Source organism: Bubalus bubalis, chromosome 23 (assembly GCF_019923935.1).
Source record: "Bubalus bubalis isolate 160015118507 breed Murrah chromosome 23, NDDB_SH_1, whole genome shotgun sequence".
NCBI lineage: Eukaryota > Metazoa > Chordata > Mammalia > Artiodactyla > Bovidae > Bubalus > Bubalus bubalis.
This window is the reverse complement of record NC_059179.1, coordinates 34,488,348-34,507,773: the sequence shown is the minus strand read 5'-3', so window position 1 is coordinate 34,507,773 and position 19,426 is coordinate 34,488,348. Positions and strand designations below refer to the sequence as shown.

Below are 19,426 nucleotides of genomic sequence, written 5' to 3'. Positions count from 1 at the left end.
TTCCCCAAGGTCACTGGGAACAGCAGTAAATACAGAGGAGCCAGAACAGCCAGTCTTTAGACTGCTCGAACAAGTTTTCTGTGCGCCTCTGGTAGAAATTTACCCACAATTCCCTCAAATCAGCTAGCCTAATAATGATTAGGAAAACTAATTTACAAAATAATTGAAGGTGGAACAGCTCATGTTATCTTTTGCAATCAGGATGCTGAAAAACTGACAAGGTCATAAGTTAACTGAAAAATAGAGATAAACAGGAAAATAAAGTCTGTTAAGAAAGCCCTACATCCCAAATATTAAACTTAACACGAAGACTTTTTATAGGAAAGGTACAGACAAGAGTTTAATTTTTTTTCTACTCGTAATTATGCGCAACTCTGAAATTCTCAAGAAGAAATCCAAACTTCAGACATTTAAAATGCATCACAGGTAAGTTCTATGTCAGAAACACGAAGAAAACAGTGTACTCTTGCTGATACTAATAAAAGCTATGAGCCAGGGAATGTTGAGCGAGAAGAAAACAATACTTCTAAGTATTGAGAGATGTTGAAAATCAAGAGTTTTAGGAAACCGTTCATGAGATTTTAATGCTTCTAGGAAGGCAAATTTATCTAGAACTAAATGTTCTAGATGGTTCTAGTTCATTCAAGAGGAAATGAAGACATGCTCAAGAGACGGGCTGGTGAGTATATGGTTGGTCCAAGACTAGAACTCTCTCAAGTACAGAAGATAGAGGTGCGTTCAGAATGAAGGCAACGTGAAAGTGAGACAAAGGTGTAAGGGGCGCAGACGATGACTTTCCAGGTTTCCTTGGGTACTGCTAAGATGACTGCTGAGATCATGCTCTAATATTGCCAGAATAGTGTCAGCTTCTCCTTGGAGCTGCTGTTTTCCAGCCTATCATTAGAGCAATTGCATTTGAAAGCTTATTAACTGCTCCATCAAATACCCAAGTCTTACTGATTTAGAAACCCTCTCCCTCCTCCCATGAAATGTTAAAAAGGCTATTGGAAGGTAAATTAGTCCACAAAGTATCTATTCATAGTATTAATACTTCTTTGATTATATTATATGGACTATGTAGTAGAGACTCTTTAAATGAGAGCAGGGTAGAAATTGGAATTTCAGGAGCGGTGGACTTCTCAAAAAGTAGTTTGATAGAATTTGCTTTAAAATAATTGCAACGTAGCAGTGCAATTTGGGACACAGTCACAGACTATGAGATTCAAAAGCAGTATTCTAGATGGAAATTTAAATAATGTGGAGGGTGTGTGTGCAGGAGAAGAAAGCGAAATTAATTTAATTCCATTTGCTGATGTGACCGCAGCACAACTATTTTTAGGTATAATCCAAACAGTGCATATCTTCTCCGTTTTGATTAGTAGCAAATTGGCAGGGAGTCAAAAGAATTAGTATTTCTCAGCACATTATACCAGAAATGTACAAATAAAACTAAATTATCTGTGCCAATGTGTTTAATTTGAATTACAGCTAAGGTTAACATTTTTTTCCTTCCAGAGAACTAATAGATCCAGCTTTGTTAAAAAAAAACAAAACTTTTTTTTTCAAGTCTTTCACAAATGCTAGCAAAACTTAATAATTTTCATTTTGACCGTTGCTTAGAAGCTCTTGCTCAAAATTTGACTGCTAATATCATCCTGAGGCTTTGAGTGCAGAATTTCCGCCTGGCAATTTTACATATTGCCAGAGGAAGTCAGCACGTTCAACAAAATGCGAAATTAAAATAAGCTAGGAAAATGTGCTTAACAAGGAAAGGTTTCACAATAGCTGCTTAGAAGTTATTAATAATTCCAGTTCCAAAGAAAGCCTAGACTGAAAAAATAAGCTCTATTTGCAAAGTTTTATATTGGCAAGCTCACCAAAGGATGAAGCTATCTGCTATACTAAGTATACATTCCTACACTGGAGGGAGAATTTATAGAAGCTGGAATATCGTCATGTTATATCCGGAGAACTTAACAGTGTGCAACCAAAGTATAATCTCAAATGCAGCAAGTCAGTGAATCTTGGTCACATGTTCACTGTTTTAATTTTAAGGTTTATGCCTTCGGTACTGTTACACACAAACCTAGGGGGTAAGGTTGATTTTTCTGCCTGCTCACTAACTCCCTCCTGTCACTTCTGTTGTGCATGGTCTCAACAGATTAAACAGGATGGACAGTTTTCTCTTCCAAATGCCATAGCTATGTGGATTGGCAGCCCAGGTTCCTACATTTCTACGACAAGTCAATGTCTTATTCAAAACAACATTGGTTGATAGGGTGGCTCAGTGGTAAAGAATCTGCCTGCCAGTGCAGGAGATATGGGTTCCATCCCTGGGTTGAGAAGATTCCCTGGAGAAGGAAATGGCAACTGACTCCAATATTCTTGCCTTGGGAGATCCCATGGACAGAGGAGCCTGGTGGGCTACAGTCCGTGGGGTCGCCGAGTCAGCGACTATAGTTTAGTTGTTTAGCAACTAAACAACATATATAAACAACATATAAGTTGGCCCCAGAATTATAGTGGTTTCCTCTAACTCACTAAAGAGTTTAGATCTGTATACTAAACAGTTACTTTTATATATATATATATCCATATATATATATATTTATGTTTGTTATTAAAGTTTATAGGACTTTCGTGATTTTGAGACCTAAAGTTTGACAGATCTATATGTAAATCTGGGGCTGGAAAAATTTATTTAAATGTAAAGACTTATCTAGACAAAACAGGAAAGTGAAGCATTACCTTGTATTTGAGTGTTTCTTCAGATGAAACCAGACATTGTCTATTAATCTTGTGCGATTTAAAATAAAGAGGAACAAAATCCCTAACAAAATGTGACTTACATACTCTGGGGGAAGGGAGGATAGAAATGGACTGTATTTGTTCCTTGGGGAAAGGATAAAAATTGATTTTTACGTTCTCCAAAATACGATTCTTCAAGTATTTATCTTTCTATTTTTAAGTAACTCTTGCCATCTCCTGCTCCACCTCTCCCCCTTTTTTTCCTCCTGGAGAAAGGGGTTAAACTTCATAGCAGCTTTTGTTGAAATGGCTACTGTTCATGCAACTTTCCACTGGTCTCTTAAAACATCGGCAACATTAACCTTTCTCAGAAGACTCTCCTCTCTCCTGGTCCTTAGAATATCTCATTACAGAAAAAGGATAATTGGTCTTGACTTTCCTTGGTAGAGAAGAGTTTGTTCATGTTTCATCTCGGTATAAGCCAGAACTTTGTACTCTTCACTTTGGTTTCCTTACTATACGATCATGAAAAGCTTGTTTAAAAATACAAAGAGAAATACTTGAAGTTATTTTGGAGAATGCAGAATTAATCACAAGATAGAATTTCACTATACTTTCCTTAGGAACTAATTTTAGGAAAACTATCCATTGAGGGTGTCATAACCTTGTTAGGAAAATTTAAAACTTCAGATTTACTTCTCCCAGTTACCTGCCCAGCCAGAATTTCCACTGAAATGGTCTATTTAATCACACAAGAGAAAAATCTTTACTTCAAGGCTCTTTTATGAATTTTCACTTAACCAGTAAAGCATTTTGCGTTCTAAACAGTCACTGGATACATGTGCACACCTCCAGGCTGCAATTTTCTGTTGGAAAACAAACACCAGCCGTGAATGCTACTTACCGAATTCCAAGCAGGCAGTGATGGTCCCACAGGCTGGTCTCCTTTCCTGCGTTGGTTGACATCGCAGCTGAGCTACCTGACTCAATTTTTTTTTTTTTAAGAAGATGCACAAGTCCAAATGTTACTTCTTAAGTCAAGTGTGGCAGATGGGATCTTGAAAACACCTCCAAGTAGTTTAGAATATTCTGAAACTGGCTGTGAAAATTTAGGGCAAGTCTGCAGCTCTCAGTAGGTGCATGCCTTATTTGGTTTAGAGGCATTTTGCTATGCTCTTGAGTCATGAAAAGCTATTAAAAGAGCTCTATGGGAAATCCAGTCTATATTTCGAACAAAACAAACTGTCTTTTCCATTATCACTGACCCCCCTTACAGACACACAGTACATAATCTTTTTTTGTGCTTCACTGGTATTTATTGCACATGGACAAATTCCTCACATAGTAGTTAGTTGCACCAGAGTATAAGTACTTGGTAAAGCACACAGAGGAAATAGTATTTACACACAAGTGCTAAATTTCACCAGCAGATTCACGTGTGCCTTTGGACATAAAAAAATAATAAAAAAAATCCTTAAGATAATTTTTTATAATATGGATACAGTACCATGATAAAAGAGTATAAAAAGGTATTTTTCCAATAAATCGCTAGCTCAATAACATAACAGACAACAGAGATAGAATCTGAATTTTATTTTAGTTTTTAAGATCTGCCCCACCCCACCCCCATTAAAAAATATTTAATTTCTTTTTGTGCAAATAACGTCTTCTGTGGACTTTACAGTTCCTAATACTGTGCAAAAAAATGCCACTTTGAATCACGGCTTTTTTGTTTTGATTTTTTGTTTATACCACATGTGCAGTAATCTGAATTGTTTCCTTTTTTCTTTTTCCTTTTTCTGTCCTGTCTTCAATGGACAGAGTCACATGTCACAAAGGCCCAGCGCCTGGTCCTTCCAACTAATATTGATACATAAATAAGCTGTTTAATATAAACAAGTCTTTCTATCTGGCTGTGCAATGTGCACAGTGTGAGTGAGGTAGGAACCCCTCAGCCTGACCACCGAGGAGGCGTTCAGGGACAGCCCGCTTGCCCTCCGAAAGGGAATCAAGGTGAGGCTTGTTCCAAGAAGAGCATAAAACTTCCTGAAACGCGGTTTTTGCATCCCTTGCCCTCGGCTTTCAGAACAGGAGAAATCATTCCTCAGAAATTAAAATGGAATTTCTCTGAAAAGCAAAAGGAAACAACGTCCTGATAAAGTGTCATTCTCTCTCCTCTCTCTCTGGCTGACCGCTCCTGTTCCCGGGAATAGGATGGAAGCTAAGTCGAGAGACTTTTATCTCCTAACGCTTCTCCCTTCCCTTCCCAGTCATCGCAGAAAGTGTTAAAAGCCACGTGGCGGGGGGGAGGCGGGGGAAGGAGAGAATCTAAAGATGCATCACACGCACACACAGAAGAAGGCCGGGCCACAAACTGGAAAAAGAACCCCAAGAACAATCAGCAGGCTACTCTCCCAACCCCTCCCCAAACTTCTCCCACCTTTCCCCAAACTTTCCTTTCTGTGCGACGGTCCGTGGCTTTCCTATTTGCCCTTGGATGATGCAGACGTGGTTCGCGGGCTTCGAGTTCACCTGCTTTCGGTCTCGAGTAAACACAGACCTCTTTCCCGGGGAAGCGGTTCAGGGGCTCCCGGGTTCTCTTGATCCTGAAGCGCACAGCCCGCGCCCGGACTCGGGAAGCCGGGGAAGGCGGGGAGGGGCGCCCGGCCCTACACCTTGGATTCCGAGGCGCAGCCCGCGCGGCTTGGCTCGTCCGGGCTCGAGTCGCTGTTCGCCGCCGCCCTGCCGTTGTAGTCAGCCCAGGGCTCCAGCAGACGCACGGGCGGCGCGGCCCCGACGTCGTCTTCGTCGTCGTCGTCGTCGTCGTCCGAGGCGGCCCCGGGAGACGGCGACGGCCGGGCCACCGCCAGGCAGCCCAAGGCACGCGGCGGGTCCCCGGCGGCCAAGTGGCTCCCACAGGCGGCCCGGCGCGCGCAGCAGAGCAGGCGCTGGAAGGCCTTGCGGAAGTCGGGGCTGCGGCAGTAGATGATGGGGTTGAAGGCCGAGTTGGCGTAGCCCAGCCAGTTGAAGAAGACGAAGAGGCGGTCGGGCACCAGGTCGCGGTGGAAGGCCTTCACCACGTTGGCTAGGAAGAAGGGCAGCCAGCAGAGCGTGAACACGCCCATGATGATGCCCAGCGTCTTGAGTGCCTTCTGCTCGCGCAGGGCCACGAGGCGCGAGGGCCGCCGCTTGTTGGCGCGCCCGTTGGCCACCGGGGAGGCAGGGAGCGGGGGCCCAGGCGAGGGCGCGGGCGAGGGCAGCCGAGCGGGGCCGCTGAGGAAGCGGCGCTCGCAGCTGTCGATCTTCTTCACCTGCTTCTGGGCCTCGCGGAACACCCGCAGGTATACGAAGGCCATGATGCACAGGGGCACGTAGAAGGAGACGACGGAAGAGGTGATCGCGTAGCCCTCGTTGATGATGAAGTCGCAGCACTCGGGGTCGTTGTAGCATCCGCTCGCCTTCGCGTCCTTGTCCCGCCACCACTGCATGAAGATGGGCAGGAAGGACACCAGCGCCGAGATGGCCCACACGGTGCACACGAGGGCCCGCGCCCGCGCGCGGGTCAGCAGGCTCTGGTAGCGGAAGGGCGACGTGATGGCGAGGTAGCGGTCCAGGGCGATGACACACAGGGTCTCGATGCTGGCCGTCACGCACAGTACGTCCACCGAGGTCCAGAGCTCGCAGAAGAAGGAGCCATACTCCCAGCGGCCCCACACCACGATGGTGGCTCCAAACGGCACTACCAGCAGACCCATGACCAGATCTGCGCTGGCCAGCGACATGATGAAGAGGTTGGTGAGCGTTTGCAGCCGCGGTGTCTTGGCGATGGCCACGATCACCAGCACGTTGCCCGCCACGATGAGTAGCACGATGAATGCCATCAGCAGGCCCATGCCGGCCGTCCACTGCTGCGACGGCAGTGGGGGTCCCTCGCTGGCCGAGGTCAGCAGCGAGGCGGGCGGCGACGCGGGAACTAGCAGCCGCGCCGCCGTGGCCGCGCCGTCGGGAACCGGCGCGGCCGATGACAGGTTGCAGGGCTCGGAGGCGCCCAGGGCGAGCGCCCCCGCGCCCATGCCGAGCTGCGGAGGCCGGGGGAGAGGGGTGTGGCGGAGTTGGGCCGCGATTGGGGAACCCCCCCAGAGGCCCAAGCGGCGGGGCGCGCGGAGGGAGGTCGCGGCCAGGTCAGGGCAGCCGCTGCGCGGGGCCGAAGGCATGGGCGCCGGGCGCCTTCCCCGCCGGAGCCGTGCGCTGTCGCCGCCGCCGCCGCCGCCGCTGCTGCTGGAGCCGCTGTCGCTGCTGGAACAGCTGCCGGGACTTCAGCATGTTTCTGAGCTCGCGGAGCCCGCAGCCCCGGCACCCAGCACCCACCCCACCCGGCTCCCACTCCCCCGAGCCAACCCCCGGGGCCTCGCGTCAGGCTCCTGCAGCCAATCCTGGCGAAGGCACGCCCCTCTCTGGTTTCCCCCCCCACCCCACCCCCTCTCCCGGGCCCCGCCAACTCCTCGCACCCCGCCTCCACCGGCGGTTCTGCGGCTCTAGGGAGTCCGGGGCAGATCGCCAAGCAAGCGCCTCCCCGGCGCTCGCGGGTTCCTGCCCGCGCGTCCCTTCCAGAGCCCGCTTGGCTCCAGTGCCCAGTTCCCCTCGGCTCCCAATCGCGCCCGGCTTCCACCCTGCCCCCTCCCTCGGCCCCCAATCTCCCCTCTCCTGCGCCCCGTTTGCCTCCGGCGTTTGGTTTCCTCCTGCGCCCCGGCTCTACCCGCAGCCACCCATCCCATCTACCTCCAGTGCCCAGGTTTCCTGTAGAGCAGAGCGCGTGTTCCCTATAGCAGGGAGGGGACTTCGGTGTTCTCGAAACACCAGAGCGCCTTGGACGGTCTGTTTGCTGGGGGTGGAGGAGTCTGGCTGCAAGATTGTTTCTTGTATTGGGCAGCCTAGGAGGGTGTGTGTAAAACCCTTCTTCTGTCAAGAGGAGTCCCAGCCAGCTCGCGTCCTGCCAGCTCGGGGATCGGATCGGAGGCGGGTGTGAGCGGTTAGAAGAAACTTTCCAGCGAGCGCCTTGCTAGAGCAGAGCGCGCATCTGTCAGGAACGCTCCCCGGGAGCTATTCTTGCAAGAAGCTTCTGTCGTTCCAGGGCAGCAGATGCAGAAAGGAAGGGAAGGTTTGTGCAGCTGACAGCTAATGCTGAGGATCAGTTGGAAAAATACACTCTCCCAGGTCCCAGCTGATGGATGTGTGAGTATGGTGCAACAGTGTGTGCCGGTAATGTAAATAGAGAGGCTTAAGGACATAGGCATGTTAGAGTAAATGACACCGCCACGGAAGCTAGAACACGTTTAATTACTTTTCAGACTTTTCATGTTCAGTAATAACACCTGGATTTTGTGTTCTGTTACTCACGTGATTGTATGACTTGATCTGGGTCAGTGCAAACAAAAAAGGTACATTGTCTTTGGGTGACACAGTAGTGAACTGAGATTTCAAATTTCTTGGTCTGCTGCATTGCCTTCTCCTTTGCCCAAGTTCCCAGATTCTCAAAACTCTAGGATTAATTTTGGAGGGATGAGAGAAGAAAAAATATAGAAATACTCAAGAAGATTAAAATCCAATAGCATTTAAAGTTATATCAAAGGCTGTTGGGTTGGCAGCTGAATGCGTTTAAATTTAGTGAGTCGTTAGCTCTGCAGTGGTGTGACTATATGTGGGGACCTACCTACAGGACAGTCACCATCAACACACAGTGTAGCTGAAGGTGTGCAAGCCCCCTGTCTAATTGCACCACAGAAGGAGTTCTCAACTCAGCCTTGAAAATAAAAAGCTTTTAATTGAATCCTGAGAAGTAAACAGCTTCTAATTACCCACTTAAGGGTGCATGAAAATGTTACATAATGGTCACACATCCTTCTAGCATTGGAATAAAAAGACTAGCTTTCTTACCTTGGAGAGAGCTCCCTAAGTCAAGAGCTAACAGCAATGTGTATTCAGTTTATAAAGCCAAACAGTTTTAAGCTATGGTGGTGGTTTAGTATCTAAGTTGTGTCTGACTCTTGCGACACCATGGACTGTAGCCCACCAGGCTCCTCTGCCCATGGGATTTTCCAGGCAAGAATACTAGAGTGGGTTGCCATTTCCTTCTCTAGGGGATCTTCCCCATCCGAGGATTGACGACGGGTCTCTGAGCTACTAGGGAAGCCCAACTTTTCTTTATCCAAACATATAAATTTGCTTTAGGCCCAAACTTGATGATCAGTGGGTGGGTGTGGGTGAATTACTTGTTCATCCCTGGCCTAGGACTTGTCAGCCTAGTTCTGCCAGTTGGGAAGCTTGAGAAGGGGAAACAAGGGAAGGAGAGGGCTAGAAAGAGGGGGTTGGAGATCTGCACCCTAAGTTCAGTGTAGGTGCCCAGAGAGCACTAGTTACCCAAGTCTCTGCAAACCTGTGTCCTCTTCTGACTTTATTCTGTTCCCACCCTCAAGGGTCAGTCAGCCAAGGGGTTGGAAAAAGCAGAATTTAAGGCCGCAGGATTCTGAATGCTGGACCATGCAATGAAATGTAGGGAATGTGGGGAAGGCCGCTTTCTATCGGGCGCCATCTTTCTGGCAAGTGGTGTTACCGGAATATTGTGTGACAATTTTAAGGGCCCCTGAAGGGCAAAGGGACTGCATTTCTGTGAGTGATAAGGCCTGAACTTGGCTGCAGAGATTCAGTGCAGACGCCTGGATGCCACTAGCATTACCATATGTACCAATACACACGTATTGGTATATGTATATGCATATGTGTTAGTCCCTCAGTTGTGTCTGACTCTTTGCAACCCCATGGACTATGGTAAGTAAGCTACCAGGCTCCTCTGTCCATGGGATTCTCCAGGCAAGAATACTGGAGTGGGTTGTCATTCCCTTCCAGGGGATCTTCCTGACCCAGGGTCTCCTGTATTGCAGGCAGATTCTTTACCATCTGAGCCACCAGGGAAGCTCACCAACACACCAGAAATATCAGGACATGAGATATGAATCACTGAAAAACTCTCCTGAATTTTTTCCCCTGCTTATTTAGAGATAAATCAAGTTTCCTTGAATTTCTGGATAATAAATACATTAAATCACAAATATCCAAAATCAGAAGGTTATTTTGATAGGAATTCCAGCGTAGGGCTGCAGGCATAAAGGGATTCCTGGGGTTCTCGAAGTTGTCCTTCAGTTGTACTGATGGAAACATTTGAAATACTTCGGATTCAAGTAGAGTTCGCTTTCTTTTAAAATAAAATGTTCTCAGATTTCCTTTAATCCCTACACTTCATGACACTCTTTTTAAAAAAAGTTTTTGAGCTGACATCTTTTTTGTCCTTAGATAAGGATACAGGGCTTCCCTCATAGCTCAGTCAGTAAAGAATCTGCCTGCAATGCAGGAGACCTGGTTTCGATTCCTGAGTCGGAAAGATCCCCTGGAGAAGGAAATGGCAACCCACTCCAGTATTCTTGCCTGGAGAATCTCATGGACAGAGGAGCCTGGCAGGCTACAGTCCATGGGGTTGCAAGAGTTGGACACAACTTAGTGACTGAAGAGAGAGAGAGAAGGATACAAGATTAAGGAGAAAACCTATCCACTTATCCAGGTATTAGATATTGCAAATTTAAAATTAGTAACTCCTCCATTTCCCCCGCTCCCAACTGTTAAAATGATTCAGTTCTGGGGAACCCACAGATTTGATGATACTTTAGAAAGGAACAAAGCTGCAACACTATATGCTAATCACCACATTGAAAACGAGTGGGCTTCTTCCTCAGTATTTCTTGCTCTCTCCTCTCCCATTCCCATCCCACTGCCTCCCTCTCACTTCTGAACTTGCTTTGGGTTCTTCTTGATCTCCCACCGCCAGTCTTCCCCAGTCCATTTAATCTAGAGTGAAAGTGAAAAAGTCGCTCAGTTGTGTCCAACACTTTGCAACCCCATGGACTATATAGTCCATGGAATTCTCCAGGCCAGAATACTAGAGTGGGTAGCCTTTCCTTTCTCCAGGGGATCTTCCCAACCCAGGGATCAAACCCAGGTCTCCCGCATTGCAGGCAGATTCTTAACCAGCTGAGCCACAAGGGAAGCCAAAGAATACTGGAATGGGTAGCTGATCCCTTCTCCAGCGGATCTTCCTGACCCAGGAATCGAACTGGGGTCTCCTGCATTGCAGGCAGATTTTTCACCAACTGAACTAGATTAAGGAAAGCCCTTAATCTAGCATACCACAACCAAATTAATTTTTCCTAAAGTGCTACTTTGACCAAGATGCTTCTCTGTTCAGAAACCTCAGCTCCTCAACATGGCCTTCAAAGCCCTCCACGGTCCAGTTCCAAAGAGCCTTTCCAGCACTGTTTCATACTAGAAATCTCCGTGTCACCCTAGCTTGCAGTTCTGTAAGTTAGTTTTTGAATTTATACTCTTTTCCCTTTTTGTCATCTGTACTCTTCCTCACTGGAATCTTTCCACCATGAATCCCCTCCTCCATCTCTGTCTTATTGGATTCAGCTTTCAAGATCTGGCTGATATATTTTTTACATGACAGTCATCCCTGCCCACTGTTTCTAGAAATGATCTCTCCTTCCTCTACTTATCGTAGTTACTTTGCTAATTGCATTTCATGTGTCAATTAAAAGTATGTTGCCTTTTGATGTCTCTTATATTGTGATTTAATTTTTATAACTTTTTTATTTTTCTCTTTTCTTCTCATATGGATTGTAAGCCCACTGAGAGCGAAGGCTGTCCTATACATCTTTATATTTTCCATGTTTACTAATATTACTTAACATTAATTAGCATTAAGCTTTGATTCATAGAGATTCAATGTTTATTAAAATATTCTCATATTTACTAGTATGAGAAATAATGAAGTGTTTTTGGAGTTATGATCCTTCCTCATGCTTCAAGTTTAGAGTAATAACTCATGCTCTTATAGATGGTTGGATGGCATCACTGACTCAATGGATATGAGTTTGAGCAAACTCCAGGAGATAGTGAAGGACAGGGAAGCCTGGAGTGCTTCAGTCCATGGGATCGCAAAGAGTTGGACATGACTTAGTGACTGAACAACAACAACAAATACCCTAGTCGATATTTTCATATAAATGTTTCAAAATATAAGCTTTAGAAATATAAGGTAGGCTAATGAGATAAATAAATTTATATCATGTGCTGAGCTGTGCTTAGTCGCTCAGTCATATCCGACTGACTTTGGGACCCCATGGACTGCAGCTTGCTAGGCTCCTCTGTCCATGGAGATTCTCCAGGCAAGAATACTGGAGTGGGTTGCTATGCCCTCCTCCAGGGGATATTCCCAACCCAGGAATCAAACCCAGGTCTCCCACATTGCAGGTAGATTCTTTACCGTCTGAGCCACCAGGGAAGCCCAAATTTATACCATACTGCTGCTGCTAAGTTGCCTCAGTCGCGTCCAACTTTGTGCGACCCCATAGAGGGCAGCCCACTAGGATCCTCTGTCCCTGGCATTCTCCAGGCAAGAATACTGGAGTGGGTTGCCATTTCCTTCTCCAATGCATGAAAGTGAAAAGTGAAAGTGAAGTTGCTCAGTCATGCCCGACTCTTAGCGACCCCATGGACTGGAGCCTACCAGGCTCCTCCATCCATCGGATTTTCCAGGCAATCGTACTGGAGTGGGGTGCCATTGCCTTCTCCAATTTATACCATACTTGGTAATAAATAAAGTGGGGCAGACATAGCTTAAGAGTTTTTCCAAAGGAATCATGTAAGTCCATATAATAAAAACGCTACCTAATCTTTATAAACATTCATGGTAAATTACCTTTTCCCTTCATTTATGATAGTCTGTATCCAGGCATTTCAAGCTAGTGACTTGAATCTGGATTCAAATTCTAGTTCAAATTAAAAGTCTGTATAGCAGTGACTAATGGGTGTCCCACCCAACCATGGTTGTAAGTCATGAGCTTGGTGAAGACCTGACTGTTCTTCAGTTGACTTTGCTGGAAAATGAGATTAAAATAATAGTGAGTAGCCTAACTGGGCAGCTTCTGGAAGGCTGGCCAGAGAAAGTCTGGGGAAAATTTCCATGTAAATACCCAAGAAGTGTATCGAATCAGTTAAGTTAGCATAATTTGCCTTGAGGATGATAATAGGTGGTAGAAATCATTGATCAGATCTCTAGTGGCTATTTCCGAGAAAAGATATACAGCTTTTCACATAAAGCAATGTTATTGCTGAAACATTCTCTTAGCACTAAGCAAAGAACAGTTTGTGCCTGTGGCTGGCTTAAGGTCATATACTGATTTTGAAGCCACAGTTTACACAGGGACAAGCAACTGCATCCATTGTGATAAGAAGCACAGAAGACAGTGGCATAATGACAGCAAAGCAGGGACTACTTGGAGAATTCAGAAGTTCTCCCCTCTCCCACTTCCTGCCTCTTTGCCTCTTCCCCTCTTCCTGGTATGTCTAAAGAGTACCCTGAACAGTGCAAGAGCCAATAATAATATTTTTCAAAATTTGGATGTATTGGAAAGTGTTCAGACCTGCTAGGCAGAAGATCCAATTTTGTGTCTGGTGTCACTTTTAAGTTTGACTTTCAGTACTGGCTTCATCTTTAAAATGGACTCACTGCTCCCTCACAGGGTTACAAGTGGATGAAATGAGATGATGTATGTGAAAGCTTCTTGAAATCTCATATAGCACTGTATATTTGTAATGCATCAAATGCTGTCTCATCCCATCATCATGATATTTCAGATTATGAAAGGTGTCAGGATTTGCTTGTATGCGAAGACCCGATTCACTTATATAAGCTTCTTTGTATCAACTGACTCCTTTCTTTCTCCCACTAGGTATTAATACAACCCAGAGGCTTGGTTTGTTTGTGCCCAACTCTTTTCAACCCCATGGACTGTAGCCCGCCAGGCTCCTCTGTCCACGGGATTTCCCAGGCAAGAATACTGGAGTGGGTTGCCGTATCCTACTCCAGGGGATCTTTCCAGCCCAGGGGATTGAACCTGCATCTTGCGTCTTCTGCATTGCAGATGGATTCTTTACCACTGTGTCACCTGGGAAGCCCCAGAGGCTCAGTAACAGTAAGCAATTTTTAAATGCCTTTACCTTTGGGAAATCACCTTTTAAAAAAAGTCTTCCCCCCATTTTGGTGCCCTTTCTTATTAGATGTGTGCATGCATGTAAGCTAAGTCACTTCTGTCGTGTCCAACTCCGTGTGATCCCATGGACTGTAGCCCACCAGGCTCCTGTGTCCGTGGGATTCTCTAGGCAAGAATACTGGAATGGGTTGCCATGTCCTCCTCCAGGGAATCTTCCTGACCCAGGGATTGAACCCGAGTCTCCTTTTTTGGCAGGTGAGTTCTTTACCACTAGCACCACCTGGGAAGCCCCTCCTTAGTAGGTACACTACTCTTAAAAAAGTATTTGTTTATGTGATTCTCGGACGTAAATTCCTTTAAAGGATTTCAGTGGTGAGATATTAGCAGCAGAGAAAGAATTTTTTTTTCTCAATTAGTGCCAATAAATAGTAGCTTTTTACAAAAGGAAGGTAATTCAATGTAAAGTTTAGCCAACTTTCATAACTTGTGTTCTTACTCAGCTGTAAGATCTTACCTTAAAGTGCTGGCGGCAATGAGAGTGTTATCTGTATACGTGAAAGCATTTGGCTAAGAGCTGTACTTCAGTTTGCCCAAGTCTAGAGCTTGTAATGATAACAAGCTATGCTAATTGTTGAAAACTCTAAGTTTTATTTTAACAGAGTCTTATTGTGCTCCTGATAAAATGATTATGTTGTAAAAGCTGAGAAATTTGTAGCAACAAGAATCCCCCAAGCCCTGATTTTAAGTTTCTAAAGGGTAGAAATGATACCTTTTAAACACGTTAGCTCCCATTTATTTGGGTCATATGTTGATAGCTGGTATCTTGTAAATTCCTGTGCAATAAAGGAAACACTTAAAAGTTTATGTGGTGGTTGTGTGCTCAGTCGTGTTAGACTCTTGGCGACCCCATGGACTGTAACCCACCAGGATCCCCTGTCCCTGGGATGTTCCAGGCAAGAATACTGGAGTGCGTTGCCACTTCCTTCTCCAGGGGACCTTCCCGACCCAGGGATTGAACCTGCGTCTCCTGTATTGGCAGGCGGATTCTTTACCACTGAACTTTTAGGGAAGCCCAAAAGCTTATGTACACTCTCTACATACATCAGGCTTCCCTATGGCTCAGACGGTAAAGAATCCACCTGCAATGCGAGAGACCTGGGTTGGGAAGATCCCCTGGAGGAGGGCATGGCAACCCACTCCAGTATTCTTGCCTGGAGAATCCCCATGGACAGAGGAGCCTAGCAAATTGCAGTCCATGGGGTCACAAAGAGTTGGACACGACTGAGCAACTAAGTACAGCACACAGCACACTCTCTAAAATAAAAGAAGACATTGTGTTTTCCGTTCACCCGAGAAAGATGGATTTGGGCCATCCAACTGCATGGAACTGCCAACAGGAACCAATGAGAGAAACAGGTTGCCGTGCCTTTGGGTAGCAGACGAAATCATTTACCTTGCTTTCTTTTCACTGACTACTTTGAGTAGACCAAACAGGTATCTTTTTCCATATGTTTTCCCTCTTCTTTGTATGGGATATATATTTTTGTAGGTAACTGACATTATTTACATACTGTATAAATGCTTATCCAGATCCATTCAATAAATAGAGGCATAGCAAGTCCTTTGCCTTGGAAGGGTAGAGTTCCACACTAGCTGGACACTATTGCTGCTACTTAAAAATTTTTTAATTTATTTATGGCTGTGCTGGGTCTTTGTTGTTGCATGTGGGCTTTCTCCAGTTGCAGCGAGTGGGGACTTCCCTTTGTTTGGTGCACGGGCTTCTCATTGTGGGGGCTTCTCTTGTTGAGGAGCACAGGTTCTAGGCACACGGGCTTTGTTGTCCCGTGGCATGTGGGATCGATCCTTCTGGACCAGGGATCAAACCTGTGTCCCCTGCACTGGCAGGCAGATTCTTAACCACTGGACCACCAGGGAAGTCCCGCTACTTTGGTTTTGATAACCACTGCGGTCAGGGTTTGAAAATAAATATCAGACCTTCGACATGACATTTATTTTTCACAATGTCCCATCTTTGCAGCTCCTTGGATAATACCTGTTAGAAATCTTTATCCCATGATAGCTTTCTGTTTCCAGAGCATTATCCCTTAATTAAATGGTAGCGGGGCAATGACCTTCTTTGTAGACCTCTTCTAAATATAAATTACTTTTCACACTGGTGAGAAATGGTTGAGTTTTTTCCTTCCTGTTTTAATATGAAGACACTGAAACAGAAGGAGAAAGGCGTGCTTAAGGTTTGAAGGAAAGGGAAAGGGAGTTTTTTTTTTTTTCCTGTCTCCTGAGCTAATCTTTAATTACCAGAGCCTTCATCCTTCACAGATTATGACCCACAGATCATGACTACTTGTCAGTGTAATTAAGTTGCATGATCTATTTGGGGGCCTGGAGCACCTGGAGCAAGTCATAGAGTAGTTTTCTAAATAAATAGCTCTGAATGAGTGAAGAGATTCCAGCACGCTATGTTCATTTGTGTTTTTCACTCAGTTTAAATATAATAGATCTGAAAGAATAGTCATATTTATCCACACAAATTAAAGTCTCTTTGTTGCATTTCAATGTGGATTTGCGAAAGTGCCGCATGAATACTAACTCTGAAGACAAAAACAAAAAAAACAAAAATACAAAAAGCAAAGCAAAGCAATTAAGTGATTTGGTTTTTTGTTTTGTTTTCAAGTCTGTAACTAGTAAAAAAAAATTCACAGGAGACTCTTACTGAGACTCAAAGGCCCCAGACTTGTGACAACCTTGGGGATTTTATTGAAGAGTCAAAATGAAGCTGTTTGGGAGCTTGGAACAGAAAATTAAAAAGCAAGCTCTCCTTGTTGGGTCATTTCCTCGCCCTAATACCTTTTCCAAATCAGGTAGCTATGTCATGGGCATGTTGAACGTTGAGGCTCTCGGAAAAGCCTGGAAAATGCACTAAAATGGTATTGACATTTTAGTCCTGAAAATTTATTTTTTTCTTATTCTGGAAATATCTAAAGTGATGATTTTACTCCAACTTGTCACCATTTCCATCCCACTCCTTACCTTTCCTCCTTCTGCTGCCAGTCACACTGTAGGCATTTTGACATCTCCCCCATTACTAATTAATGGAGATTATGTACATTTTCATAGATCTCTCTTGAGGATAATAATCTTGGTTTAAAAAATTCCCACACATACATACTGGTATGTATAGTTTTCATAAGTTCTTACCTTGGAGTTGACTTAGACTAAAGTAATTTATTAAGCAAGCTAAAAACCCACACTTCACCTCACAGAAAATAATCAGTGTGTTATACTATAACTAGTCTTGATGGGAAATTTTGAAAATATCCCTGGCTTATGCATTTTTGTTTTGCAGACTTTTTATTACATAATTTCAAATTGTGGCATTTTAGTAAGATGAGACTAATTTTCATAATTAGTTGTGACATTTACCTCTCAATATATACCATCATCGGAGAAGGCAATGGCAACCCACTCCAGTACTCTTGCCTGGAAAATCCCATGGACGGAGGAGCCTGGTAGGCTGCAGTCCATGGGGTCGCTAAGAGTCAGACACGACTGAGCGACTTCACTTTCACTTTTCACTTTCATGCATTGGAGAAGGAAATGGCAACCCACTCCAGTGTTCTTGCCTGGAGAATGCCAGGGACGGGGGAGCCTGGTGGGCTGCCGTCTCTGGGGTCGCACCGAGTTGGACACGACTGAAGTGACTTAGCAGCAGCATATACCATCATGATCAAGCATGCAGCCTGTGGAATCACACTGCCTGAGTTAAAATCCAGGTTTTTGCCAGTTAGTAGCTGGATAAGTTAACAAGTTATCTGAACATCTCAGGCCTCTGTTTCATCATCTGTTAAGTGGGAATAATAATAATTGTACCTACCTCTAAGGTATTTGGAGGGTTTGATAAGATACACAAAGACTTTGGTGTAGTGCTTGGCTCATTGTTAAGTACTTTATACATGTTACTTTTTCTTTTTTTCCATTCTCCTGCTCCCCCCTGCCCCCACTGCCACCAATGAGAAAGATCGTGGCAGAAAAATCCTCATTCTGCCCAAAACCAAGGGTGACAAAGGAGACAGCATCTAGTCCATGGAAATTGAATAATTGCATTTTCCTTTTAAGTGAGAGGATGCAGTAAAGAATCTAATTTGGTAAGTACTCTTTTGCTTTCAAAGGCAAGTTTATTCCTCTGTGGTTGTTTAACTTGATTATCATTCCGTTTGGGGAATTAGAATTTCTCAAACTAATTTTACATTATGGAAAGGTCATTGTAGAGATTTCCATCCTGTGATATAAACCATCTTCCAAATATATGAAACAACAGAAATGACCAAATAAAGCCTCACTTGGACTCTTAATAGAGAGGCTTATTTCCTAAGTTCTAATTGATTCAAGCTGCTTCTTTTTATGGTATAAATTCATAAGATCTCAAGGAGACCAGAAGGTTCTCCTGTGACTTGTTTTGTGTCAATGGAAGACATTTCGGTTGTCCTGAGGACAAGGGGTCTAACCAGCCCACACCCTAAGAACAGAGAGTAAAGAAAGAAGCAGGCAACAAAAGGTTTTCCCAAGACCATGTGGCTTAAACCCTCAGAGAGTCTTTCAGACTCCCACGCAGAACTATTAATTTTATTCCTCAAACAGATTCAATATCTTGTTTGGTCTCTGATTTTTCATAACAGATCAGGAGAAGCAAATTAAAGTGAAGGCACAAGGATGGTGAAGGGAGCAAAGGGGCTTCTGGGAGCTTTACATTAGAGGAGAAAACAGGAAAACAGGTGATGCCGTTTACTGCAGAGACCAGTAGTGCTCTGTGCTCTGCAGCGTGAAGTCACTGATAGACCTGGGTCACTAAGAAAGTTGTGTGCGTGCATGCCAAGTCGCTTCAGTCCTGTCCAACTCTTTGTGACCTTATAGACCTCTGCCCAAGGAATTCCCCAGGCAAGAATGCTGGAGAGGGCCACTGTGCCTTCCTTCCTGACCCAGGGATCAAACCCACGTCTTGCATCTCCTGCATTAGCAGGCAGATTCTTTACCACTGGCTCAAATGGGTAAAGACAGTTGTAGATTACATTAAATCATCCTCAGTTTAAGAATATGGAAGGTGTGTTTTAGAAACATTTTTATTGAACAATAGTGGTATGAAAATTGGGGAACTTATTTTCTAGAACACTTTGGTTATCTAGAAAGCGAATAGATATAGGCTATTTTTATCCTCCCATGGTACTAGATCAATGAGGTATACAGTAGTTTGCTAAGAGTCCAAAATCAAGATGTTGGCCAAGTTGGCTTCTTCTGAGGTGAGCAAAGGACCTGCTCCAGGCTTCTCCCCTTGGCTTGGAGACGGCTGTTTTCCCCCTCTATGTCTGTCTCTGTGTCCAAATTTCTCATTTTCATATTAGATTAGGAACCACCTTCATGACCTCACTTTGCCTTGATTGCTTCTATTGCCTGTATCTCATACATGCTTTATTTGTTATGTCTACTAGAACAGAGGGCAAGTATAATGTCTTCTCAAAGCTCATACTAAAAACGGCTCTGCAAATAAATAGTACTCAGACCCT

At 44.8% G+C, this 19,426-nt stretch overlaps 2 protein-coding genes and 1 long non-coding RNA gene across 3 annotated transcripts in view; 2 read left to right on the top strand and 1 right to left on the bottom strand.

Annotated features, from left to right (window-relative positions):
- Positions 1–3,698: 3,698 nt before the first annotated feature.
- ADRB1 (adrenoceptor beta 1) lies at positions 3,699–7,072 on the bottom strand. Its single transcript, XM_006043984.3, has one exon. It carries the CDS (start codon positions 6,960–6,962, stop codon positions 5,418–5,420), a length of 1,545 nt encoding a protein of 514 aa, XP_006044046.2. The 5' UTR covers positions 6,963–7,072; the 3' UTR covers positions 3,699–5,417.
- On the top strand, positions 6,619–13,983 carry LOC123331475 (translation initiation factor IF-2). Its single transcript, XM_044935554.1, has 4 exons — positions 6,619–6,776; positions 6,889–7,980; positions 11,042–11,153; positions 13,590–13,983. Exons 1-2 carry the CDS (start codon positions 6,619–6,621, stop codon positions 7,772–7,774), a joined length of 1,044 nt encoding a protein of 347 aa, XP_044791489.1. The 3' UTR covers positions 7,775–7,980; positions 11,042–11,153; positions 13,590–13,983.
- Positions 13,984–17,528: 3,545 nt separating this feature from the next.
- The window catches only part of LOC112581552, a 51,660-nt gene continuing 49,762 nt past the window's right edge, over positions 17,529–19,426 (top strand). Inside the window, exon 1 of the long non-coding RNA XR_003106140.2 lies at positions 17,529–18,013. This is a non-coding gene — a long non-coding RNA (uncharacterized LOC112581552). The remainder of the gene's footprint in view (positions 18,014–19,426) is intronic.